This window comes from Salmo salar, chromosome ssa02, assembly GCF_905237065.1.
Source record: "Salmo salar chromosome ssa02, Ssal_v3.1, whole genome shotgun sequence".
Lineage (NCBI taxonomy): Eukaryota > Metazoa > Chordata > Actinopteri > Salmoniformes > Salmonidae > Salmo > Salmo salar.
This window is the reverse complement of record NC_059443.1, coordinates 52,302,846-52,330,413: the sequence shown is the minus strand read 5'-3', so window position 1 is coordinate 52,330,413 and position 27,568 is coordinate 52,302,846. Positions and strand designations below refer to the sequence as shown.

Here is a 27,568-nt window from a genome sequence, read left to right as displayed (position 1 = left end):
TTATCTAGCTCCTGATGGCGTAGCCAATGGCTGACTTAGGTAGCTAGATTTAAGACCAGCAAAGACAAATCCTGATTCTCTCTCTCTCTCAACTCTTTCCTTTCCTACAAAAACTGAAGAGATTAAATCAAAGCATAATTGAAAATAATAATATAATTATCATTATTATAATCATTATTTTATAAATCCTTAGCCCTTCTCTGAAGGCATTGAAGGCCCATTGTTCCCCGCTGTGTTTGCGTTAGTAATAATTTATTGAGTGGCTCTATTCCCTCAGCATGCATTTTGTAACTTCTGAATGTATTAATAATCCATATGTTGTTCTGAAATATGAAGACAGAAATACTGGACATGTTGAACTCTTATTATGGTGGTGATTTGACAAAATGACAATCATGGTCTTGAATTGGACTGGGCTTGACTCGGACATGATTTGCTCCGGTCTTGGTCTTGAATCGGTCTCGAACACAACACTGCCTCTGCCCAGAGCTTCTGTGGCACAGTCCATTCGGTGCGTGCCTCTGCATCGTAGGAGCCACTCTCCGAGTCCCTGTGGCAGTCTCACTTTATCCCGCTACACTGGTGGCAGCAGTGATCACTCCAGTGGTCTCACATGGCATTGGGCAAGCATGATCTGTATATGTTTTGGGCTTGGTGTGCGAGGACACTTGGGGGAGAAGCCTGGAGTCCACGGCTTAGGGTGTGATCAACGGGGTTTCGAACTTCAGGATTTTGGCAATGATGCCCTATATCTCGTTCCCAAGAGTCAGATGAACTCGTGAATACCATTTGTATGTCTCTGTTTCCAGTATGAATGAAGTTAGAGGTCCGTTTCCTGAGTCAATGCTAACTAACTATTGTTAGCGCAATGACTGGAGCCTATGGGTATCTGAAGCTAGTTAGTAATTGAGTATGGAATTTTATATTTTTGGAATCTCTGCCTCCTTGGTTTTTCTTTTATATTTTTTTTGTGTTGGTTTTTCCTTTTATGGTTTGTGTGTGATAAATACCTGCTGAACTCTATAACTTTACATTTACATTTACATTTAAGTCATTTAGCAGACGCTCTTATCCAGAGCGACTTACAAATTGGTGCATTCACCTTATGATATCCAGTGGAACAACCACTTTACAATAGTGCATCTAAATCTTTTAACTACTGTATCTATATGTCTTATCTTAACTAATGTCAAAGAAACACGAGGTAATTCCAATTTCTTTATTTTTATTATTAATATGTGCCAGGAAAAATAGAATGGTATTTTATTTGCTCTTGCAGAACAGTTTAAACAATTGCCAGTAGGGCATCCAGCAGCCTGTCCTGGTCCAGGTTCTCCACCTTGGGGGTCTGCTCTGAGGAAGATCTCATCTTCTTCCTCAGGTAGTTGCGGAACCTCTTCCAGGCAGAGAACTTTGGCTTTGCAGTGGAGAAAGCCTCGTAGCCCGAGAGCTTTAAGTCAATCTCCTTTTCACCTGCATCACCTACAACACTATGGGGAGGAAGGACTCCAGCAGAAGCCAGTCCAGGTCAGCCTCCCCCTGTCCTCCACTTTAGCCACTTCAGCCTCAAGCAGAGTGTCCTCTGTGACGAGCTGGTTGGACAGGGGGAGGCTGACCAGGACTGGCTTCTGCTGGAGTCCTTCCTCCCCATAGTGCTGTAGGTCGCTCTACAGGAACTCCTTCTTCCTTCAGAGTGATGACCTCCTTACTCACACCTCGGAAAAATGGCAAAGGACCAGGAAGAGTCTCCACTCTCTGAGGAGGGATCAGCATCTTCCTCCTTTCACCAAACAGACTTGCAGCCAATCAGCTTTTCCCCAAGAGGGTCTGATGCAGAGATCTCGAGATTGTCTCTTTGGCCAGCCTCCTCCAACTCAGTGCAAATCATCACACACAATGTTTTAAAGCTTAGGGCCTAAGGAAAACCTAACTAGAGAAAAAAATATTTAAAAATTATGTAAAAATAAAAGCCTATGCAGACAATACATCAGCTAGGGCTGCAGAAATGACACTGCCACAAATTACAGTGTATTTTCATTAGGCTATTATAGCAAGTCACATGAATGCGTTTCCCATTCACACAAGATGTAAAACACGCAGTAAAAACATTTTCACTGTACCTCTTTGCTTTCCGTAGCCGATTTTTTTTTTCAATCGTCTTGGCTCGAGAACTGTGTTTTTTTATGGAAAAACTTGGTATTTTCGGTTTTGTGAGTATTATTTATAACGACTACTGATGATACTAAAGACATTTTTACAAGTTACTTCTGAGGATACAGTCGTACAGCTGTCAGCTTTGGTTGGAGTCTTTCATTTATCCAGCAGTTTCATTACGACAAGCTTTTCTCCGCTGTTGTTCTTGCTAGTGCGCACCACTAGCTAGCTAGTAGCGCATCATTAGCTAGCCTGCCAACTAGACATCTACATTTCAAAACTGTTCTTTGTTTTTGTCTTTCGTGGAGCGTTGAATTTGCATCAGTGATGATAAAAAACATGATACAATCCGCAGGACTTCTGGTTTTGTTGTGGTTGTTATTTGGGGACTTTGTTCTGGTTTGGTTTCACAACAGAGTCAAAACCGAAACGTACAACAACCAATATTCTTCCAAAGAAGATGCTCCTGACGGTCAAGACCAAAGATGTTTTTGTCACGTAAGTACATTCAACTTACAATATATTGCAATATTAATGTCCGTTTAGGAAGGTTAAATGGCTGCGCTGGAGGAACATTATTCTAGCGTTTTCTACTGTCATGTTAATTTGACGTCATTATACCCACATAGCTTGCTGGCGCCCTACCATTGCCTTATCCAACTTTATGGACAGTAGGGCATTATATGTATAAATTAATCATGTGGTTTATTTTGCCTTGCACATCGATACACACTGACTTGTCAAAATAATTATTAAAATGGGTGGTTAAAGATACTCGTAGCCAGCTATTTCCTGAATTCAACATGAGTGTGTGTTAATGCTGTACAGTGTAATTTGACACTTGTGCGCATCCCAACATCCCTGTCATAATCGAACTTGCCCTTATCATGCGAATATCTGATCTTAATTCACAAAATCTGCAACTTCCAGTCTCACAAATGTGTTTGTAGGCCTATGTCGTGCAATGTTATATTGCTGTGTGTGTTTTCTTGATGTTTGTCATTCATGCCAACTTTTGAAAGAAGTTAGCTACTGAGATGAGTGGTTGTGATCGACGGCTGACTTGACTCACATACTGCAATCCGAATCAATAAGTGTCTGTATTTTTTTGTACTGTGGCACGTGCCTTTTTATTATTTCGTTCTAACAAATTGTAATATGAGAAGACCGAGACGTGGTGTCGTCTGATTGGCCATATTAAAGTTTCCTTCCAATTGGTTTGTGGGAGATGTAGTCTTCTCTTCCGTGAGTAATACTTGCTTTAAATGTCCTTGAACCGAAGTGAAGACTACAAATGTCAAGTATAGAGGCGGGACTAAGTTTGACAGCTGCTGACATATCTTGTTTGGAGGCGAGGCCTGGGCCGGAGAATTATGCACGAGGAAAATAAGTGGTCTGAAATGACAACTCATCCCCAGGTTAGGTCAGAGTCATCCTATCAACTCTGGCAAACTCTCACCTGTCCGTTGAAGTAGGCTTCAGCAGTCCCTTTAGGGACATAAAAGACAGATATTCTCATAAGGCTGGTCTTAGTTTTGTAATTTAAAGATAGCAGCTCCTCAGAGAAATAGGCAAATTAAACTATATTTTTAATAAACAACCAGGGAAACCACTCAAAGGTTTTGAATTCATCCGGCATGCTCAGAAGACTTTGTTACTTATGGACGGCTTCACTGCTTCCCATCATGTTCTCTGGACAGCTACACTCAGAGGTCAGATATGTGCTTGTTTCCATCTGTGGGCTATATGCTAGTGTTGGCTACATTTCTGGAATATTGTCACAATGACACAGAATAAACTGAAAGAGAAATGTCTTTCTGCTGCTTGTAGCCAGTTTGTGAAACTAATTGTCAGTAACAGCTGGTTAGATAGGCTACTCATTTTTCTCCACATCATGACACACAACCACTGATGTGAAAGTGACTGAATGGTCTACACAGTGCTAAGAACTTAATTTCATAGAATTCTTGCAACATGCAGTCTTGTGCAACTTGTTATTATAAAATACCGTATGGCTCTGCTTTGTCTGACAATGACACACATACCTTTTCATATGGCTGCAATTACAATATACTCATGAAACGAGTTTATATACTAAAATATTTTCTATGACACCATTTGCATTGATTGGGTCTAAACCTGAATACTTCATGTTGAGAGAGAGTGGAAAGGCTTGGGTGTCTGCTGGACCAACGCAGTCTTTCTTTCACAAAGCAGCTGTCTGTTTCATTATGCATGGGAGAATAAAGCCGTTTGTCCGCAGGTATCAGATGTATGAAAAGGGAAAGGTGGAGGGAGAATGGCAAACGTTTTGGTAACCAAATTTAGGTCAACAACCTCAACCGGCAGCTGAGATGAACATTGTCATGTTGCTTAAGTGTTTTGTGTTGTGCGAGCGTCAGGAAGTGGTCATGTCTGAAAGTGTCTGATTTGAAAGAGTATGTGGCAGTTTTATATCAGGCTAAATATGTGTAAGAGGAAGTTAAGATTTGCAGGCCAGCTTTTGCCCTCGTTTCTGTCCCTTTCTCTGTCTCCCCCTCTCTCTTTTTTTGACTGAATCCCATATCTTCCCCTCGTCCCCGGCCCTCCATTTGCACCAAAGTGTCCCAAAGCTGAGGGAGGGAATATTATGGAGAGTGTAGGGCCTAATTAGACCTTCCGATAGACACTTTGACGAGTCAGCGTTGCTTCCGAGCAGAGTGTTATCCCAACAAGGTGTAGCCTAAACGCATGGTTAACGGTCCGGTCTGCAAGTAGCCTAGTTTTAAAATGGCCCGTGATAAGCTTTATGAATGTAAAATACGGCCCGCCAATGCTGCTTGTTTTACTGTTAAACTTAATGCTGCTATTGTTTTTAATTTCGTAAAGCAGCTTGTGTTTCTTAACGAGGCAAAGGGTATCTGGTGGTGACTGGTTAGCTACAGGGAAGCAAAAGAGTCACCTGCATGATGTGTATAATCGGCGGCGACGCTTGAGCAGAGCCTGTCTGCCTGCCTAACCTGCCCACACTCATCGCTTTTTTTCCCCCACAGCTCACCAGCTGATGTAGGCTAGGCTTGTGTGGCGGGTCCTTCCCACTGTTGAACAGAGCCGTGCTGTGCATCTGTACTGTTAGTATTATTTGTGTTTATCACTGGAAAGCTCTCAATCTCTCCAAAAAAGTCTGATTTTAACCACAGAGATAATTTAGTCTTGTCTCGTTTTAGTCAACTGAAATGAACAATATTTTTTTGTTTAGTTATTGTTTTTCCTGGGTCTATTTAGTCAGTTATAGTCTAATCAACTGCCACTGAAAAAGAAGTGTTTGACAAATCTTTTAGTCACTAATTTTGTTGACAAAATTAACACTGGTGTACACCCATAATTCTTGAGGCATTTTCCGGTTGTTTCCCCTCAGTTGACAGGCGTCTTGGATGACTGCTTCTGTGACATCGAGAGCATTGATGTCTTCAACAACTTCAAAATCTACCCCCGCATTCAGAAGCTGACCGAGAGCGACTACTTCAGGTACTACAGGGTAAGTACTAAATAGTAGGCCCCAACAGTGGAGGACGAGGAGCAGTAGAAATGCCCTTAAAATCATCAGACCGTAAGGTTTTGCGTTTGTCTTTGCACTATAGTTTAAAAAAATGTGTCCTAAAGGTAATCCCTCAATAAACAATCCTACTACTGTGGATTTACGCTAATTGACTACCTGTATTTTCAAATGGGTTTGTATTTTTTTTTATAACAATACCTTTGTTTGAGCTTCAATGGCTCTTAACCCGTAGTACTTAGTGCTTATAAAGGGACCCTCCCCAATTCAGTTCCTTGCTAATCTAAAACAAATAGGCCAAGCAAATGTTTTTCAGCCTACCCCATAGAGTTTGTGGACGCTGCTCTGTTGTGTATTCACTGCATTGGATGTCTCCACCCGGGACTACTGTTCTAGTTGGAATAGGTCTGCTTCAGGGTTGACTGTAAATTGACAGCAAATAGACAACCTTCTTGAATAAAAAGTTAATTGTGCTACTCCTATTTATGTTATAATGTCCATGGGTCTATTCACTAGGAACCAAACGGATTCAAACTGGCCAAAATAAGACGGGACTAACCTGAACTTGTCCAATAGGGTTGGTTGTTTAGCAACTAAACCGACGCATGCACAACTATGGCACAAAACAGACCGGGTTAACTTAGATTGTTGACATGTTGAAAACATTTATAAATGAGCACTTGTGGTCTCTCAAATAAATCGTTAGTGTTGTTGGTTATCTAGCTGGCTAATTTTAGCCATATTAGCGTAGGCATGACATGAGTCAAAACATCACAACAAGATGCAATGAGCTAAAACGAGCCACCTACGATTCCCCACATGGCAGCTTCTTGTCATTGTTGCTAGCTATCAGAATCATATCCCCACACGGCCTTCTGCCTCACTGATGCTTGCGCATCATTTTTGTGAAGTTGTCAGCCAACCCTTCTTTAAGAAAGGCTTGTTTTTGTTGCTAAACATTTTCCGTTTGAAAAACTTGCATGGGCCCTAGTTACAGCAGAAACACATTGACCGTACGTTATTATTATTGTATGTGATACTTGTCAGGTACATTAAGTGTGAAAATTAGATGCTCCTCATACTGGAACTTTATTAGAAAGAGTGCATGAGGATGACACCACCGTGTGGATGTAACTGAATCTTACAGGGAAATACAGTAGGTCCAGTGGTTAAACATTTAGTCATCCGTCTTTCCCAATCATCCTCTTTTGCATCCCTAGACAGTCTTACGAGTTGCCCATTTGTAGAACCTGATGCAAATATGATATCATTCTCTATGACAACAGCACTCTGTCCCCTGTTACATTTGTATAACTGCTCAAACGCTCTCCCGACACCTAGAATCCATAAGAGACATTTAGGCCCATTTGAGTCACTTAATATTTTCACGAAGGCAGTTAAAGAAAAGTCACTCAATGTGAGTCCAGCTGTTGCGTTCATACGCCATTCATACACACTAAGCCATCTCATTCTAAAGGCAGAGTCTATTGCCCTTTTCCCACTGTGAACATCCCATCAGGAACTCTGAAAAGGAAGAATAGACTCATAGGAACATAATTAATATTTTCAGAATACTCATCTGGCCCCTAGTGTGATATTCCGATTACGTTTCGGTCTACCACTGATCAGTAAGCTGCTGCTCTACTTGTCACCATCCCATTGACTAAGCAACATTTTGACCCCACAATCAATGTGTCACCTTTATGATTATCAGGTATTCTTCTCATACTGTCGCCTTCGAATGAGGTTGACATATCCAATGACGAGCACGACTAGGAAAGAGATCACCAGCAACAACAATGCCCCGTGGCGTTTACGGCGGAGCTCGTCCCTGAAATGCGTCAATGGAAAGAGAATCTGAATCAGTTGTTGACATCATTATTTGAGTGAATTTAGCCTAGCTGTTCTGTCTTGCCTGTCTCCAACACATCACATCTCTGTGTGACTTGGTCACTTTTATAGCATATACCATGCCATCTCAACTCTTCCCTTTTCTTCTCCACAGGTCAACCTGAATAGGCCCTGTCCCTTCTGGGCCGACGATAGCCACTGCTCCATCAAGGACTGCCAAGTGGAGCCCTGCCCAGAGGTCAGTTCACCCAACCCACAATTATCTACGTTGGTCTCCACATCGACTCCTAGTATTAATTACCCACAGGCACCTCCTGTAGGTCTGAAATGGTTAAATAAGTATTGGAAATGTGGTAAAAATTCCATGTGGGCTACAACAAGGTGGAGATATTATTGCTATATTTTAAAAATTGTAAAACATTTATTTCACCTTTATTTAACCAGGTAGGCCAGTTGAGAACAAGTTCTCATTTACAACTGCGACCTGGCCAAGATAAAACAAAGCAGTGCGACACAATCGACAACACAGAGTTACACATGGAATAAACAAACAAACAGTCAATTACACAATAGAAAAAGTCTATATACAGTGTGTGCAAATGGTGTGAGGAGGTAAGGCAATAAATAAGCCATAGTAGCGAAGTAATATCAATTTAGCAAATTAACACTGGAGTGATAGATGTGCAGATGATGATGTGCAAGTAGAAATACTGGTGTGCAAAAAAGTAAATAAAACAATATGGGGATGAGGTAGGTAGATTGGATGGGCTATTTACAGATGGGCTGTATACAGCTGCAGCGATCGGTAAGCTGCTCACATAGCTGATGCTTAAAGTTAGTGAGGGAGATATTAGTCTCCAACTTCAGCAATTTAAAAAAATATATATATTTATTTCGAATTTTTTATTTTTTTTGCAATTCGTTCCAGTTATTAGCAGCAGAGAACTGGAAGGAAATGAGATATACCTGCTGGAGCGCATGCTACGGGTGGGTGTTGTTATGGTGACCAGTGAGCTGAGATAAGGCGGAGCTTTACCTAGCAAGGACTTATAGATGACCTGAAGCCAGTGGGTCTGGCGACGAATATGTAGCGAGAGGCAGCCGACGAGAGCATGCAGGTCGCAGTGGTGGGGTAGTATATGGGGCTTTGGTGACAAAACGGATGGCACTGTGATAGACTACATCTAGTTTGCTGAGTAGAGTGTTGGAGGCTATTTTGTAAATGACATCGCCAAAGTCGAGGATCGGTAGGATAGTCAGTTTTACGAGGGTATGTTTGGCAGCGTGAGTGAAGGAGGCTTTGTTGCGAAATAGGAAGACGATTCTAGATTTAGTTTTGGATTGGAGATGTTTAATGTGAGTCTGGAAAGAGAGTTTACAGTCTAGCAAGACACCTAGGTATTTGTAGTTGTCCACATATTCTAGGTCAGAACCGTCCAGAGTAGTGATGCTAGTCGGGCGGGCGGGTGCGGGCAGCGATCGGTTGAAAAGCATGCATTTAGTTTTACTAGCGTTTAAGAGCAGTTGGAGGCCACGGAAGGAGTGTTGTATGGCATTGAAGCTCGTTTGGAGGTTTGTTAACACAGTGTCCAAAGAAGGGCCAGATGTATACAGAATGGTGTCATCTGCATGGAGGTGGATCAGGGAGTCACCAGCAGCAAGAGCGACATCGAGTTGGCCCCAGAATTGAACCCCGTGGTACCCCCATAGAGACTGCCAGAGGTCCGGACAACAGGCCTTCCGATTTGACACACTGAACTCTGTCTGAGAAGTAGTTGGTGAACTAGGCAAGGCAGTCATTTGAGAATCCAAGGCTGTTGAGTCTGCCGATAAGAATACGGTGATTGACAGAGTCGAAAGCCTTGGCAGGTCGATGAAGACGGCTGCACAGTACTGTCTTTTATCGATGGCGGTTATGATATCGTTTAGTACCTTGAGCGTGGCTTTCCTAACTGACTGCATGTATTGGTTCCTGACTTCCCTGAAAAGTTGCATATCACGGGGACTATTCGATGCTAGTGCAGTCTGCCACAGGGTGTTTTTGTGCTGATCGAGGGCAGTCAGGTCTGGAGTGAACCAAGGGCTATATCTGTTCTTTGTTCAAATTTTTTTTGAAAGGGGCATTATTTAAGATGCTGAGGAAATTACTTTAAAGAACGACCAGGCATCCTCTACTGATGGGATGAGGTCAATATCCTTCCAGGATACCCAGGCCAGGTCGATTAGAAAGGCCTGCTCGCAGAAGTGTTTTAGGGAGCGTTTGACAGTGATGAGGGGTGGTCGTTTGACCGGGGACCCATAGTGGATGCAAGCAATGAGGCAGTGATCGCTGAGATCCTGATTTGAAAACAGCAGAGGTGTTTTTGGAGGTGAAGTTGGTCAGGATAATATCTATGAGGGTGCCCATGTTTACGGATTTAGGGTTGTACCTGGTGGGTTCCTTGATAATTTGTGTGAGATTGAGGGCATCTAGCTTAGATTGCAGGACTGCCGGGGTGTTAAGCATATCCCAGTTTAGGTCACCTAACAGGTCGAACTCTGAAGGTAGATGGGGGGCAATCAATTCACATGTGGTGTCCAGGGCACAGCTGGGAGCTGAGGGGTGTCTATAACAGGTTGAAACAGTGAGAGACATATTTTTTCTGGAGAGATTAATTTTAAAATTAGAAGCTCGAACTGTTTGGGCATAGACCTGGAAAGTATGACAGAACTCTGCAGGCCATCTCTGCAGTAGATTGCAACTCCTCCCACTTTGGCAGTTCTATCTTCACAGAAAATGTTGTAGTTGGGGATGGAAATCTCAGAATGTTTGGTGGCCTTCCTAAGCCAGGATTCAGACACGGCAAGGACATCAGGGTTGGCGGAGTGTGCTAAAGCAGTGAGTTAACCTGTTGGGGCTAGGGGGCAGTATTTTCACGGCTGGATAAAAAAACCTACCCGATTTAATCTGGTTACTAATCCTACCCAGTAACTAGAATATGCATATACTTATTATATATGGATAGAAAAAAACCCTAAAGTTTCTAAAACTGTTTGAATGGTGTCTGTGAATATAACAGAACTCATTTGGCAGGCAAAACCCTGAGACATTTTCTGACAGGAAGTGGATACCTGATGTGTTGAATTACCTTTAAGCCTATGCCATTGAAACACACAGGGGTTGATTAATGTTTTGGCACTTCCTATTGCTTCCACTAGATGTCACCAGCCTTTACAAAGTGTTTTGAGTCTTTTACTGTGAGATCTGACCGAACAAGAGCCATGGAACGGTGATGGCCGATTAGACTCTGGCGCGCGAGTTCATGTTGGGTACCCTCGTTCCAATACGTTATAAAAGAGAATGCATTCGTCCACCTTGAATATTATTCATGTTCTGGTTATTGAAGGCATTAATGATTTATGCTATACAACGTAGGATGAGGGTACGGCTAAAGGCTATCAAAACTGGTTATCTAGTGCGTTGGGGACAGAGAATAAAAGGAGCAGATTTCTGGGCGTGGTAGGATAGATTCAGGGCATAATGTACAGACGGGTATGGTAGGGTGCTGGTACAGTGGAGGTAAACCTAGGCATTGAGTGACGATTACAGAGGTTGCATCTCTGGACGCACTAGTTATGCTGGGTGAGGTCACCGCTTCTGTGGGAGCTGGGACAAAAGAGGTATCTGAGGCATGTTGAGTGGGACTAGGGGCTCCGCAGTGAACTAAAACAATGATAACTATCCTAAACAACAGTATACAAGGCATATTGACATTAGAGAGACATAAAGACATTTACATTTACATTTTAGTCATTTAGCAGACGCTCTTATCCAGAGCGACTTACAGTAGTGAATGCATACATTTCATACATTTTTTTTCTCTGCTGGCCCCCCGTGGGAATCGAACCCACAACCCTGGTGTTGCAAACACCATGCTCTACCAACTGAGCTACAGGGAAGGCTACAAAGCTATAAAGCAATCACAGGTGTTGATTAGGAGAGCTAGCTAAGTCAACAACGGGTAAGACAACAACCAGACCAGTCGTGATGGAACGGCGGGGATCCGTGTCGACAAAGGGTCCAGGCCATTTGGCAAAAGAGGTATTGTAGCTGGAGTAATTTCGCTTGCTAGCTGGGAGATGCGCCTGGCTCGCGGCTAACTGGTGCTAGTTTCGGGACAAGGGCATTAGCCACTATAGCCACTCGGTAGCAGCGATGATCCGATGCAAAGGTCCAGAGCTTACGGCAAGAATCCGGTGGTGTAGTGGATTCTAGTCGTGTTAGTGAAGAGTCCGGGAGGCATCAGCTGTGTAGTCGAGTGATCATAGGGTCCACTGAGCAGGCCGGGAGATGGGCCTGGCTCAAGGCTAGCTTCGGGGCTGAGCCACTCGGTGGTGGCAGCTAGCAAGCTGCGACGATCAGGAGTAATGGTCCAGGGCTTACGGCAGGAATCCGGTGTTTTAGTGGAGAAAAACAATCCGATATGCTCAGGGTTGATAACGCGCTGTGCAGACTGGCAAGTATTATGCAGGCTACAAGTTTTACATTTATTTTTTTTACATTTTAGTCATTTAGCAGACGCTCTTATCCAGAGCGACTTACAGTAGTGAATGCATACATTTCATACATATTTTTTTCTCCCCGTACTGGTCCCCCGTGGGAATTGAACCCACAACCCTGGCATTGCAAACACCATGCTCTACCAACTGAGCCACACGGGAAACTACAGATTAGTCTGTAGTGGCTGGTGTCTGTGCTAAAGGTAAAGGCCGCTAGCAGTGGCTAACAATGACTAAATAGCTAGTAGCTAATTAGCTACTTAGCTTCTGTTGGCTAGGTTCTGGCTATAAGTTCTAAAAATAGCAGATCCATATCACATTGGGTGAGGCGGGTTGCCGGAAGGTATATTTAAGGTATATTTAATAAAAAAATGGAAAAATAGATTTAAAATGTATAGAAAAAAAGACGAAAAATACAAAATTTACACGGGAGACTGACAAACAACATCTGCACGGCTTCGCCATCTTGGAATATTGCTAATCATTCTAATTATTTTAGATCTAGGCCTACAAGAAGAGACCAGGGCTAGGGGCAAATTAATTTACAATTGTTAATATAGTGTTTCCCGAGTCTTCGTATTTTAATCTGTGTTTTCTGTTAATTATAGCTTTGCCTCTGTGACCTGCTTTCTGCATTGTTGACAGTGATGTCCCATCAGTTTTCTTTGTGTGTGTTTGTTTACAGAGCAAGATTCCAGTGGGAATAAAGTCTGGAAACTACAATAGGGTAAGGTGGTCTCTCCCCAGATAGACAGACGGCATTCACTCAACAGTCATTCAACTGTAATGAATACAAACACACTCTACAAACACATTAAAATGAAAGGAAAGAGAATGTACCATATGCACTCTCGATTTTCATGCAATATGGCAAAGAAACAGGGGTGTACTTACTATGTTTTAAAAGAATTAGGGCAAAGGAGTAAGTTAAACAGATAATACTGTGTAAATGTATTGTTCGAAGAATGTATTATAGTTGGATATTTATTATAGTGGGGGGGGAAGCGAGAGACATGATTGTTGGAAAACGCTTGGGTCGTGTTCAGTAGGCATGAGGAGGAGTGAAACAGGTGGGTACTATCTGATTTTTGTCCAATTACAAATGCTTGTTTTTGTTCTCTTCTGCAAAGTGTTTTGTTACAGTGTACACTAATGAACACGACCCTGGCGTAGTGCCTTTTGTTTGTCTTGTAATGACCCACTAGTGTTTGTTGGTTATCAGGACTGATTGGCAGGCAAGGTCAAATCCTGCTCTATCTTTAGTTAATGGGAAAAGGTTATGTTTGGACACATCGGTTGAGCTAGGGGTAGTTACATGGCTATAGGCTACATTATGTGCAGGGCAAGGTTTGTTTTTCAACTTTAATGAAATCAGCCACATCTCATAGATTTTCGACCAACAGCGTTAAGCCAGACAGCTCTTCAAAACTTTTCAGTAGTTTATTAGCCACATCTGGCTTGACTTCCCGAGGCCTCTGGTTCCTTATTGTGTGGTCTGTTGTGTGAGGATTTTTGTCACATCGCCCTCCAGTGTTAGGGGTTAGCGCTAAGTGTGCTACTGGAGACGTGTGAGGCAAAAGGCTGATTAAATTCGCAGTTAGCGCTGTGGTGATGCTCTCTCACAGCTGAAGGCACAGAGGGGCATGTGCTGGCTAGAGATGCTATGTGGCTGGTGACGTAGCCATGCCACAGGAAGAAGCACAGCAGGTGCTTGTGTGTGAGGTCATGACGAAACATTAGCTGACTGCACATCAGAGTTGTTTATTTAGCTTTTTATGCTTTGTTGCATGTGGCGTTAGCTTAACCAATTTTTTTTAGCCCCTCTGGTATTTTTTTTCTTGACTGACTTTCTATTTAAAAAGTTGAATCCTATTGCAGACAGTGTGTGAAGAGCTCGAGTTGAAGTATACAGAGTAGGGAGCCCTATATGATGGATTTAGCCTAGCGTAATTGATAACAAAGATGGGTCGTTCCATTTGATTTCAATCACCTTTTGACTGCATCCTTTTTGATTTTAACAAAACTTTTAATACATACATATTTGTCCATGGTAGAAGTGGTCAGAAACGAGCTTTTTAGACTTGTGGTAGGATAACTAACCTTCCAATTAATGGCAATACATTTCTTAGCCGCTACAAATGCTTGGGAGTCCCATAGGGCGGTGCAGCGTCGTCCGGGTTTGGCCGGTGTAGGCCATCATCGTAAATAATAATTTGTTCTTAACCTTTATTTAACAAGTCAGTTAAGTAAAAGACCATAACATATGCAAATATGTCTCCTTTTGTGTTTTACACCTCCAGCAGAGGAATGACATTTCTGAGTGCATGTAATTCAGTTTCACTGGCATATACTTTGTTCTATGAATGGCCTTAAACTGCAGTATTTGATGTGCAAGATGATATGAACATGACTGGGCATCCAAACACATCTGTATCCATTCATCACCATCATCAATAGCTTCTACCAGGTTTTCCTCACATTTTTGTTTTACATGTTTTGTGTCATCGGGAAAAGCCTTGATACAGTTTGAAATCAACTTTGGACGTTTGTCAGACTGCCTTAAAATAGCATCTGGCTGGTCCAGTGTTTGCTACACAGAGAGAATAAAGTGTTGCAACTGCAAAAATGCAGTTCCCTGGCTGCCTGACCCTGCTGATACCCCTGTCACCATCTGATCCTCCTAAAATGAGGCATGAAAAATAATTACCTTGGTGTCCATTCATGCATTATATTATCCAAGAATAGAATCAATGGTTCAGTAATTGAAAGGACCATTATTCCCAAATCCCAGACTGTAGCCTTAAACTTAAGCTGCTGTCCTGTAGTTACTGTAGGTCTACCCATCAATTCAAGATTTAACTTTGTATCATTCACTGATATTGTTAATATACTGTAAAATTCACCTGAGCTCCGTAGACTGATCTTCCCTGGCTGTCTGACCTAGGGCTGTGGCAGGCATGAACTTTCTTCAGCCGGTGATTGTCAAGCAAATAACTGTCGGTCTCACGGTAATTGACTGTTTATTAACAAATACACATTTAGCATCTCCTGGCTTCTAATAAATCCATGTAATATAGCCTACACCTTCACAATAAATCCATTATTTGTTTTGGACAGGTCTAAAGAAGCATGATCTGAAGAGAATAGCATACTCTGAGTTGTCCTTATGTTTGGTCCTGATATGGCTATGCCAAATGGCTGTGGGCTACACTAGTTCATTTAGCATTATTTTATAGTATGAAGAATACAATTCAACAAAGCTAAATAAAATATAAATGTCTCAGTGATTTGAGGGAGTGTGCACATGCATCTATTTTTGTGTTGAGTGGTTAACAAAGAAATAGGTACTCCTATAAGCTTAATTTAGTTATTAATGTAACTAGAGTACGGAGAAAAAATTTATGAAATGTATGCATTCACTACTGTAAGTCGCTCTGGATAAGAGCGTCTGCTAAATGACTAAAATGTAAATGTAACTTTAGTTGTTCTACAAATGTTGGCCTATATGTTTAGATTTTTAATACATTGTAAGGCTGCGTGATTTGATTCTAATGATGATTGGAGAAAAGTAGCTTGACATGCATGAGCTCTGCCTTGTTTTTTTTGCGTAGGCTGTACACACTCCAATAGTCTCTCATTCACAATTTGACAAGCACTTGATAATGGCTCGAATTTCACAGCGGGGCCGTAATGCACCCTAAAATAATCCATGCCTTTTGCGGACCGGAGTGCTGCGTTGTGCCCTTGTCACTGAGTGCGCTGCGCAATGGAAGCCCTCTCACTCACATGGCTCTCTGTCACGTGATCAGGCCTTTCTCACAGGCTACAAATGAAGATGGACACATCGGAGACGCAACTGCTTGTCCTTATCCAATTCCGAGGTGCATATTGGAAAAACTATCCACATTTACTTTGTTAGCCAACAAGATGAGTAGGCCTAACGAACAGCAAAAGCACTAGCCTATGTCAATCTACTATCCCCCATAGTACAAAAGTCGACCTATTCTGTGCCAGAAATAAATATTCCAAACATAGTCTGGGACAGTTGTGGGATGTGATAGACCCCAAATTAATACAACCACTAGCATCAAAACACCTTATTTATGCAATGTGGCTGCCGCAACAGATCAGAACGTTTAGCTTAAAATGTTGCTAAACTATTACGCTGTTTCTTCACATTATAGGCGCAGCAATGCGCACATGGTAGTAGGCTATAAGCGCGAATGTTCCATTAGCGGAAAACACCATTATCTAAAGTGACCGCAAATGCGATTATGCATATGACGCTTTTATTATAAAGGTGCCTTTTTATGGTGAAAATGATCTTCCCCAAACTTGAAACTCACGCGCTGCTTATGTATGCCAGTTAGGGTCTACACGCCTTGTAAAGCAGATGAATGTGCTTAATTTTAAGAAGTTATTTGGCCACTTTAGTTGTGATACAAACCTTACTAAAACATAGGCCTATGGGCTAGGCTACATGAGGTGTGCGACTATGTTTAGAAAAAGTTGTAAAAAAGAAGCCAGTTTCTTATGTTGGGCATCATTTACAAGTGATAGGCTAGTATTGTCACCCTTCAGACTTTTCTTGATTTAATCTTGTCTTATATATGTGTGACATTTGTTTTGATTTAGAATGGACCATTATCATGCACCTGTATCGAAACGGGGGCAGCGGGAAAAATACATGTCATCTATGCACTTAAATAGTGAATGGAGGACGCTTTTCTCCGTGGTTTATTTTCATGCCAGCCAGGTAGACTATTCTCCAGTTGTAAATATAAGCATATTAGGAAAGTAGAGAAATAAATATAGTAGGCCTAACCTAGAGAAATAAATATAGTAGGCCTAACCTATAGAAAACTGATGGGATTCTCTTTTTTAATAGCGGCCATCACTCTGTTTTACATTTACATTACATTTAAGTCATTTAGCAGACGCTCTTATCCAGAGCGACTTACAAAATGGTGCATTCACCTTATGATATCCAGTGGAACAACCACTTTACAATAGTGCATCTAAATCTTTTAAGGGGGGGTTTAGAAGGATTACTTTATCCTATCCTAGGTATTCCTTAAAGAGGTGGGGTTTCAGGTGTCTCCGGAAGGTGGTGATTGACTCCGCTGTCCTGGCGTCGTGAGGGAGCTTGTTCCACCATTGGGGTGCCAGAGCAGCAAACAGTTTTGACTGGGCTGAGCGGGAACTGTGCTTCCTCAGAGGTAGGGGGGCCAGCAGGCCAGTGGTGGATGAACGCAGTGCCCTTGTTTGGGTGTAGGGCCTGATCAGAGCCTGAAGGTATGGGGGTGCCGTTCCCTTCACAGCTCCGTAGGCAATCACCATGGTCTTGTAGCGGATGCGAGCTTCAACTGGAAGCCAGTGGAGAGAGCGGAGGAGCGGGGTGACGTGAGAGAACTTGGGAAGGTTGAACACCAGACGGGCTGCGGCGTTCTGGATGAGTTGTAGGGGTTTAATGGCACAGGCAGGGAGCCCAGCCAACAGCGAGTTGCAGTAATCCAGACGGGAGATGACAAGTGCCTGGATTAGGACCTGCGCCTCTTCCTGTGTGAGGCAGGGTCGTTCTCTGCGAATGTTGTAGAGCATGAACCTACAGGATCGGGTCACCGCCTTGATGTTAGTGGAGAACGACAGGGTGTTGTCCAGGATCACGCCAAGGTTCTTAGCACTCTGGGAGGAGGACACAAGGGAGTTGTCAACCGTTTTCTTCCGCAATTGCAAAGCCTATAGAAATGTTGCGCAGCATGAGCTCATAGGCTCTCATAAAGTGTTTGATTTAGATTTTTGAATACCAATGCCATGACAGAGAAGAGATTTGACTGGGCTGAGCAGGAGCTGACCTCCTGTAGGGGTGGGACGGCTAAGAGACCAGAGGTGGCAGAACAGACTGCTCGGGTTAGGATGTAGAATTTGAGCACAGCCTGAAGTTAGGCAGGGGCAGTTCCCCTTGGTGCTCCATAGGCATGCACCATGGTACTTGTAGTGAATGCTAGCTTTGACTAGAAGCCAATGTCTACGGAGGAGCGGGGTGATATGGGAGAACTTGGGAAGGTTGAACACCAGACGGGATGGCACAAGCTGGGAGCCCAGTCAACAGACAGTTGCAGTAGTCCAGACGGGATAGGACGATGGCCTGGATTAGGACTTGCTCCACTTCCTATGTAAGGAAAGGTTGTACTCTACAGATGTTGTAGAGCGTAAACCTGCAGGAGTGAGTCACTATTTTGATGTTTGCAGAGAACGACAGGGTGTTGTCCAGGGTAATGCCAAGGTTCTTTGCACCCTAGGAGGGGGACCGTGGAGTTGTCGACCATGATTGAGTAGTCTTGGAGCGGTCAGGCCTTCCCCAGGAGGATGAGCAGCTCTCAGCTCTAACATCTAAACTGACATCCAAAATATGCCAGGCAGGCAGAGATGTATGTCGCCACCTAGGTGTCAGAAGGGAGGAATGAAAAAAGTAGTTGCGTGTTTTCTGCATAGCAATGATGGGAGAGACCATAAGAGGATATGATAGAGCCGAGTGACTTGGTGTATAGAGAGGAAAAAGGAAGGGGCCTAGAACCGAGCCCTTGGGGACACCGGTAATGAGAGCATGTGAAATGGTTAAACTTTGAGCATCTTTATCTGTTTTGGCATTCAGGTTCAAAAAGTAACCATGGGCAAATGTGTATTGAAAGTTTTGTTCAAATCACAAGGGGTGCCATCAAAAAGTGATTGAAATCAAATTGAACGACCCACATGTAGCATTTTTCTTAGGCTACACATTTTTACTTTAAAGTTATCTTATTTAATCTAGCTAATGGTCTTTTCTCTTTGTATCCTTGTGGCCAGTATTCCCAGGTGGCCAACGCCAACACGGACATAGTAGATTGTGAACAAGCCCAAGACCTGGGGGCTATTAACAGCACCCTGAGGTAAGAGCACACGCACACGCATGCTACTTCCCTAAAAGGCCTCATACATACATGGGCATCAGTTTGGATAAGAAACCACTAAACCAACATTCCAAAATATGGCGGTTATTTCAGATGAATGAAAGCATTGTCCGAGAGTGGTTGCTGTATTACTTTTCCTCCTCCTCTCTCCTATAGTAACTATAGTAAAGAGGCCTTTGAGGACTGGGCCCGGCACGATGACGCACAGGACCACTTCTGTGAGCTGGATGGTAAGGCCCACTCTTCTTCCACTTCAATGCTTATTTTAGACAGTGCCTATCTTTTCCATTCATATGGGATTGAGGCTGGTGTATTTCTTCTAACATTGGTGCTAGAGTGGGGTGTTGCAAAAGCAGTAGGTTTTTTACCTGCTACACTGGAACTTTAGGCCAGTGTGCAAGAACCACTTTTATAAATTGTTCTCGGGCGTGAGCTACTCAACGAATCTTGAAAATTTAACCAAAGCTTAATTATACTCTCAGTAATCTATGATGGGCAAACGCTTGTGACTGTCTGAGAGTATCTGTTTAGAGAGGTGGAGACTTTGCTAGTGAATATTTTCTAACACTTCTCCCTCCAGAACATAATCGAGCATCTTACGCAATTGTCTGTGGAATTGCAAAATACTCTCGTGAAGCCACGCTTCTGACATAATAGGAGCTTCTCATGGTCTGCAAAGAATGTGCATGTAGTGTAGCAGGCCAGTAATGCATTTTGGTCTTTGACAGTCACTTTCGAGATGTGAAAACATCTGACAAACTTATTTTAAAAAATGTATATATATATTTCACCTTTATTTTACCAGGTAGGCCAGTTGAGAACAAGTTCTCATTTACAACTGTGACCTGGCCAAGATAAAGCAAAGCAGTGCGACAAAAACACATGGGATAAACAAACGTACAGTCAATAACACAATAGAAAGATCTGTATACAGTGTGTGCAAATGTGTGAAATTCAGTGAAATTCCCCTTTTAGTGACCCCTTAACAGGTGGATCCCGTTAGCGGGATCAATTTGACAACAGCCAGTGAAAAATCAGAGCGCCAAATTCAAAACGGCAAAAATCTAAAATTTCTCACACATACAAGTACTATACACCATTTTAAAGATAAGATTGTCCTTAATCTAACCACATTGTCCGATTTCAAAAAGGCTTTACGGCGAAAGCAAAACATTAGATTATGTTAGGACACCACCTAAACAAGAAAAGCCACACAGCCATTTTCCAAGCAAGGAGAGACGTCACAAAAACCAGAAATACAGCTAAAATTAAGCACTAACCTTTGATGATCTTCATCAGATGGCACTCATAGGACTTCATGTTACACAATACATGTGTGTTTTGCTCGATAAAGTTCATATTTATATCCAAAAACCCCATTTTACATTGGCGCGTAATGTTCAGAAATGTTTTCCCTCCAAACCTACCGATGAACGAGCACACATATTACAGAAATACTAATCATAAACTTTGATCAATATACAATTGTTATGCACCGAATTCTAAATGCACTTCTCCTAAATGCAACCGCTTTGTCAGATTTCAAAAAAGGTTCATGGCGAAAGCACAATTTGCAATAATCTGAGTACAGCCCAGAAGACGCCAACAAGCAAACAGAAACCCGCCATCTTTGAGTCAATAAAACTAAGAAATTACATTATAAATATTCACTTACCTTTGATTATCTTCATCAGAATGCACTCCCAGGAATCCCAGCTCCACAATAAATGTTCGATAAAGTTTATCTTTATGTCCAAATACATCCATTTTGTTCGCGCGTTAGGTTCACTATCCAAATCCACAACGTGGATTTACTTAGTCCAGACGAAAAGTCAAAGAAGTTATACTACAGTTTGTAGAAACATGTCAAACGATGTATAGAATCAATCTTTAGGTTGTTTTTAACATGTATCTTCAATAAAATTCCAACCGGACCTATCCGTTCTCTTTAGGAATGAATATGAACTCAGCTCGCTCCCAAGTCTCTGCGCGTGACTGAACCCATGCCTTATAATGGGACACCTACTTCCTTGGGCTGTTATTCCCTTCGAATTCACCATAGAATCCTCAAACAAGGTTCTAAAGACTGTTGACATCTAGTGGAAGCTTTAGGAAGTGCAAAATGAACCCTAAATCACTGTATACTGTAAAGGCAATCACTTGAAAAAACTACAACCTCAGATTTCCCACTTCCTGGTTGGATTTTCTCAGGTTTTTGCCTGCCATATGAGTTTTGTTATACTCACAGACATCATTCAAACAGTTTTAGAAACTTCAGAGTGTTTTCTATTCAAATCTACTAATAATATGCATATCCTACCTCCTTGGCCCGAGTAGCAGGCAGTTTAATTTGGGTACGTTTTTCATCTGGCTGTGAAAATACTGCCCCCTATCCCCAAGAGGTTTTAACAAATACCCCTTTAACATTGACAAGATACATTTTATAAGGTGTATCGCAATAGTGAAAGGGGATTCATCTATCCATTCATCCCAATGTTCTCTCATTCTTTCTCACACCTTCTGTCAGATGAGACGTCACCAGATGCAGACTATGTGGACCTGCTCCTAAACCCGGAGCGCTACACTGGCTACAAGGGCCCCTCAGCCTGGAGAGTGTGGAACAGCATCTACGAGGAGAACTGCTTCAAGTGAGACACACACACACACAAAATAAACTTTTGTAAAAAAAAATATTTTACCTTTATTTAACTATGAAAGTCAGTTAAGAACAAATTCTTATTTTTCAATGACGGCCTAGGAACAGTGAATGCAGTTTTACACACAGATGAACTAAATCTATCCCATGCCTACTCGCTCACAGTCCACTCACACACACCACATAAGCGACATGTTCCCTAATCTGTAGCTAGCTGAAATATTTCAGCTTCTTCCCTCTCTTCACTGGTCTGATGTACAGTCAGGTCCATAATTATTGGCATGTGTGCATCAAAGATCCACCCCCATATTTTACTGTAGGTACAAGGTACTTTTCTGCATATGCTTCTGTTTTCCAAAACCACCACTGGTGTGTGTGGCCAAAGAGCTTTATTTTTATGTCATTTGACCATAGCACTGGTTCCAATCCAAGTCACAATGCCATTTATCAAACTCTAGGTGGAGCTATGGTCAGATGACATGAAAATTTACATTTACATTTAAGTCATTTAGCAGACGCTCTTATCCAGAGCGACTTACAAATTGGTGCATTCACCTTATGATATCCAGTGGAACAACCACTTTACAATAGTGCATCTAAATCTTTTAAGGGGGGGGGTTAGAAGGAGTACTTTATCCTATCCTAGGTATTCCTTAAAGAGGTGGGGTTTCAGGTGTCTCCGGAAGGTGGTGATTGACTCCGCTGTCCTGGCGTCGTGAGGGAGCTTGTTCCACCATTGGGGTGTCAGAGCAGCGAACAGTTTTGACTGGGCTGAGCGGGAACTGTGCTTCCTCAGAGGTAGGGGGGCCAGCAGGCCAGAGGTGGATGAACGCAGTGCCCTTGTTTGGGTGTAGGGCCTGATCAGAGCCTGAAGGTATGGAGGTGCCGTTCCCTTCACAGCTCCGTAGGCAATCACCATGGTCTTGTAGCGGATGCGAGCTTCAACTGGAAGCCAGTGGAGAGAGCGGAGGAGCGGGGTGACGTGAGAGAACTTGGGAAGGTTGAACACCAGACGGGCTGCGGCGTTCTGGATGAGTTGTAGGGGTTTAATGGCACAGGCAGGGAGCCCAGCCAACAGCGAGTTGCAGTAATCCAGACGGGAGATGACAAGTGCCTGGATTAGGACCTGCGCTTCCTGTGTGAGGCAGGGTCGTACTCTGCGAATGTTGTAGAGCATGAACCTACAGGATCGGGTCACCGCCTTGATGTTAGTGGAGATCGACAGGGTGTTGTCCAGGATCACGCCAAGGTTCTTAGCACTCTGGGAGGAGGACACAAGGGAGTTGTCAACCGTGATGGCGAGATCATGGAACGGGCAGTCCTTCCCCGGGAGGAAGAGCAGCTCCGTCTTGCCGAGGTTCAGCTTGAGGTGGTGATCCGTCATCCACACTGATATGTCTGACAGACATGCAGAGATGCGATTCACCGCCTGGTTATCAGAAGGGGGAAAGGAGAATATTAATTGTGTGTCATCTGCATAGCAATGATAGGAGAGACCATGTGAGGATATGACAGAGCCAAGTGACTTGGTGTATAGCGAGAATAGGAGAGGGCCTAGAACAGAGCCCTGGGGGACACCAGTGGTGAGAGCGCATGGTGCGGAGACAGATTCTCGCCACGCCACCTGGTAGGAGCGACCTGTCAGGTAGGACGCAATCCAAGCATGGGCCGCGCCGGAGATGCCCAACTCGGAGAGGGTGGAGAGGAGGATCTGATGGTTCACAGTATCAAAGGCAGCAGATAGGTCTAGAAGGATGAGAGCAGAGGAGAGAGAGTTAGCTTTAGCAGTGCGGAGAGCCTCCGTGACACAGAGAAGAGCAGTCTCAGTTGAATGCCCAGTCTTGAAACCTGACTGATTAGGATCAAGAAGGTCATTCTGAGAGAGATAGCAGGAGAGCTGGCCAAGGACGGCACGTTCAAGAGTTTTGGAGAGAAAAGAAAGAAGGGATACTGGTCTGTAGTTGTTGACATCGGAGGGATCGAGTGTAGGTTTTTTTCAGAAGGGGTGCAACTCTCGCTCTCTTGAAGACGGAAGGGACGTAGCCAGCGGTCAAGGATGAGTTGATGAGCGAGGTGAGGAAGGGGAGAAGGTCTCCGGAAATGGTCTGGAGAAGAAAGGAGGGGATAGGGTCAAGTGGGCAGGTTGTTGGGCGGCCGGCCGTCACAAGACGCGAGATTTCATCTGGAGAGAGAGGGGAGAAAGAGGTCAAAGCACAGGGTAGGGCAGTGTGAGCAGGACCAGCGGTGTCGTTTGACTTAGCAAACGAGGATCGGATATCGTCAACCTTCTTTTCAAAATGGTTGAAGAAGTCATCCGCAGAGAGGGAGGGGGAGGGGGAGGAGGATTCAGGAGGGAGGAGAAGGTAGCAAAGAGCAAAATAGAGCTCTTTGGCCACGCCCCAGTGCTGGGTGTTTGGCATCAAAAAAGGGAAGCATATGCAATAAAGTACCTCATACCTATGGTAAAATATGGTGGTTAATTGTTGATGTTATGGGGCTGTTTTGCTTCCACTGGTCCTGACGGCATCATGAACTTTACGAAGTACCAGGACATTTGCCAAAAACCTGGTTACCTCAAATGGATTTTCCAGCAAGGCTATAAACACAAGCACTAATCAAAATCCACAAGGAAATGGTTACTTGACCACAGAATCAACATTTTGCAATGGCCATCTGCCTCCAGACTTGAACCCCATTGAAATCCTGTGATTTGAATTGAAGCGGGCAGTCCATAAGAGCAGGAGAATAATCTGGAAAGATTCTGTATGGAGGAATGGTTTAAGATCCCTCCCAACGTTTTCTCCAATCTCAAAGCATTTTAGAGAGAGGTTCAGTGCCGTTATCCTCGCAAGGAGAGGGTGCTATTCTATTAAAAACAGGCGTGCCAATCACCAATTGTGTTAGTATAAAATAAGAAAATTTCCCTTTTTTTAACATACAATATAGCTCAGTATTTGTATAATTTATTTAATAGTTTTTTGCTCGTTTTTTTGCTTGTCTTTATTTTATTATTTAACCTTTTATTTAACTAGGCAAGTCAGTTAAGAACAAATTCTTATTTACAATGACTGCCTACACTGGCAAAACCCTAACCAGGACGACGCTGGGCCAATTGTGCGCCGCCCTATGGGACTCTCGATCACAGCCGGTTGTGATACAGCCCGGGATCGAACCAAGTGTGCCAATAATTATGGACCTGACTGTATGTCATTTTGATAAATCCATAGAGTATAGTGTCTGATTGCCCATTGTTTGTGGTTTGCAGGCCCAGATCAGTGTACCGGCCCCTTAACCCACTGGTTCCGCCCAGAGGTAAGGGATACTCTTCTAGCTTACAGCCTGTATTCACCATCATGGATTGTCTTGTCTCCATTTTCCTTCTTAGGGTGGCCTGTATTTTACAATCTTAAGCCAACAGCTAGTTTTGTTTACCGTTTGCCCTGTGTATTCACATGCTTTCATTTCGCTATTAGGTTATAATAATAGTTGTTATATTGTTAATAACCAATATATTAATTAGAAACGATATAAATTGTTATTAATTGCTAGTTTTCCAGAATCATTTCCAGAGATGTGTGTGCATATTCAGCTTCTGTGTAATAGATAATGTCCTCTCTATCAGCTTACCTGCTGGTAATAGATCGTTGATGGTAATAATGATAGCAGGGCTTTTGTTCGTGTTTGCCTTGTAGTGTTACTTGAGTTATTTAGGAGTAAATAGTGTACAGTTTTCCCCTCCAGAAGTCTGTGTGGGTTTGTGTGCGTGTGTGGATGTGTTGTTGTTGTAATAATAATATTATTATTAATAATAATAATAATAATAATAGCCCACAGTATGTGTGTAACATGCCTTTGTCCTCCTCTCCCTTTTGTATTTTTTTCATTCCCATAGGAGGAGATGATGATGGTAAGTTGGAATCTATGCATGTTAATCTATGTATATTGAATTGTGCTATTTATAATATATTTTAATGAATGCAAACTGACACAAGGCCTATTGTCGTTTTGTATCCGTGCAGGCGAAGGCTTCTACAACTGGCTGGAAGGTAACGTTTTAGAAATGTATTTTTATTTCATCAAATTATTTTAAAAAGTCTCTTCAAATTAGCATTATTTTCACTTCAAATACACAATATATTTTGGAATGAAGCAGTGGCACACCTTTGTTCAGCACTGTTACACTTTATAGTCATTTCCCTGTATGGGACGGCACAGGACAAGTAAAAACTTCTAAATTAAGAATGGGATTATTTTAGTTATTTGTTAATTAGTCCATTTCAGAATCACTTGAATGTTACGTGTCATCATCGAATGCCCCTCAACCACACCACTCAGAACAGCCACTCGCATCCAAACCAATTCAGCCGAGACACTCTCTCTCTCTAACTTTTTCTCTTGTATAATGGGTTTTCAACATCTGTCAGGTTGCACCCTGTGCGTCCCAAATGGCACTCTATTCCCTATGTAGTGCCGCACTACATTTGGGGGACTCTGGTCAAAAGTAGTGCACTATATAGGGAAAAGGATGCCAAAAAAAAGCGCCCTCTTTGTATGCCTTCATTAAGGTGTTTTTGTTCAGGCAGACAATAGTGGTGGAAACCTCTTTGGGTGGGCTACAAAGAAACCATACACAGTTCCATCCCTATTGTAGCGGGCATTGATGCAGTAACGGCCCCTCTATCTACTTTTGACTTTTTTATTAGACCACTCGCAGAACAGCTCCCCTCCTTTGTAAAGGACACCAGCAGTATGATCTCTATCATTGAATCTCTTGATCCTCTGCCTGAGAACACCTTGTTAGTTACTTTTGATGTTGAGTCGTTATACACAAATATTCCACACGAGGGCGGTATTGAAGCCATGGAACATTTTCTTCTGCAACGTGACCCTAATGAGCTACCTTCCAGTGCCTGCATTGTAACATTGGCTGAAATAGTACTCACACATAACTATTTCATGTTTCTAAATGATTTCTTTATTCAGACGACGGGTACTGCTATGGGATCCCCCATGGCTCCTAACTATGCTAATTTGTATGTGGGTTACATGGAGAAACAATCCATTTTCAACCCTCTCAAAAATGTTTTCTTGCCTAACATCATTATTTGGAAACGGTATATTGACGATATTTTTGTTCTATGGAGGGGTGATGCAGAACTGCTCCAGGCGTTTTATGCTTTTCTTAACTCCTGTTCTGAACATTTGAGATTTACTATGCAATCTGATACACGTCAAATCAGTTTTCTTGATCTTCTGATCTTGTGTGAAGATAATGTTCTATACACTGATCTTTACAGGAAACCTACTGATCGTAACAGTTTGTTGAGGGCTGATAGTTGTCACCCACTTCCCTTGAAAAATAGTTTGCCCTACAGCCAATTCTGTCGAATCAAAATAATTTGTATTAAACAATCAGATTTCGACAGAAATATGGCTGAGACTCAGGATAAGTTCAAGGAGAGGGGCTACAACAATAATCAAATTAGCCTTCCCTGTAGCTCATTTGGTAGAGCATGGTGTTTGCAACACCAGGGTTGTGGGTTCGATTCCCACGGGGGGCCAGCACAGAAAAAAAAATCGATGAAATGTATGCATTCACTGCTGTAAGTCGCTCTGGATAAGAGCGTCTGCTAAATGACTAAAATGTAAATGTAAATGTAAATTAATATTGCCATTGAGAAAATTCAAAACAAAACGAGACATGACCTTTTTCAAGGTCAGTCTTGCAAAAAGACGCATTCTTGCGTTCTCACTACCCACTATTCAAAGTGCTCTGAACAAATTAAAGGAATCGTTCACAAACATTGGCACATTCTGAAATATGATGATAGTCTCGTTAATGTGTTTTCTGATCTTCCCCTGGTCGTATTCTCGCGGGGAAGA

The 27,568-nt window shown here is 42.7% G+C and overlaps 1 protein-coding gene across 2 annotated transcripts in view; it reads left to right on the top strand.

Annotated features, from left to right (window-relative positions):
* The first annotated feature begins 2,126 nt into the window (after window positions 1-2,126).
* The window catches only part of LOC106586106 (ERO1-like protein beta), a 35,239-nt gene continuing 9,797 nt past the window's right edge, over window positions 2,127-27,568 (top strand). Inside the window, exons 1-10 of one of the 2 annotated variants that reach the window (XM_014172973.2) lie at window positions 2,127-2,652; window positions 5,552-5,671; window positions 7,695-7,778; window positions 12,765-12,806; window positions 18,926-19,008; window positions 19,186-19,259; window positions 21,557-21,677; window positions 24,951-24,997; window positions 25,578-25,592; window positions 25,705-25,731. In XM_014172973.2, coding sequence (XP_014028448.2) covers window positions 2,482-2,652; window positions 5,552-5,671; window positions 7,695-7,778; window positions 12,765-12,806; window positions 18,926-19,008; window positions 19,186-19,259; window positions 21,557-21,677; window positions 24,951-24,997; window positions 25,578-25,592; window positions 25,705-25,731 — 784 coding nt within the window. In that variant the 5' untranslated portion in view covers window positions 2,127-2,481. Of the gene's footprint in view, window positions 2,653-3,530; window positions 3,867-5,551; window positions 5,672-7,694; window positions 7,779-12,764; window positions 12,807-18,925; window positions 19,009-19,185; window positions 19,260-21,556; window positions 21,678-24,950; window positions 24,998-25,577; window positions 25,593-25,704; window positions 25,732-27,568 lie in introns of those variants that run through there. The other variant, XM_014172982.2, reaches the window with a different exon arrangement.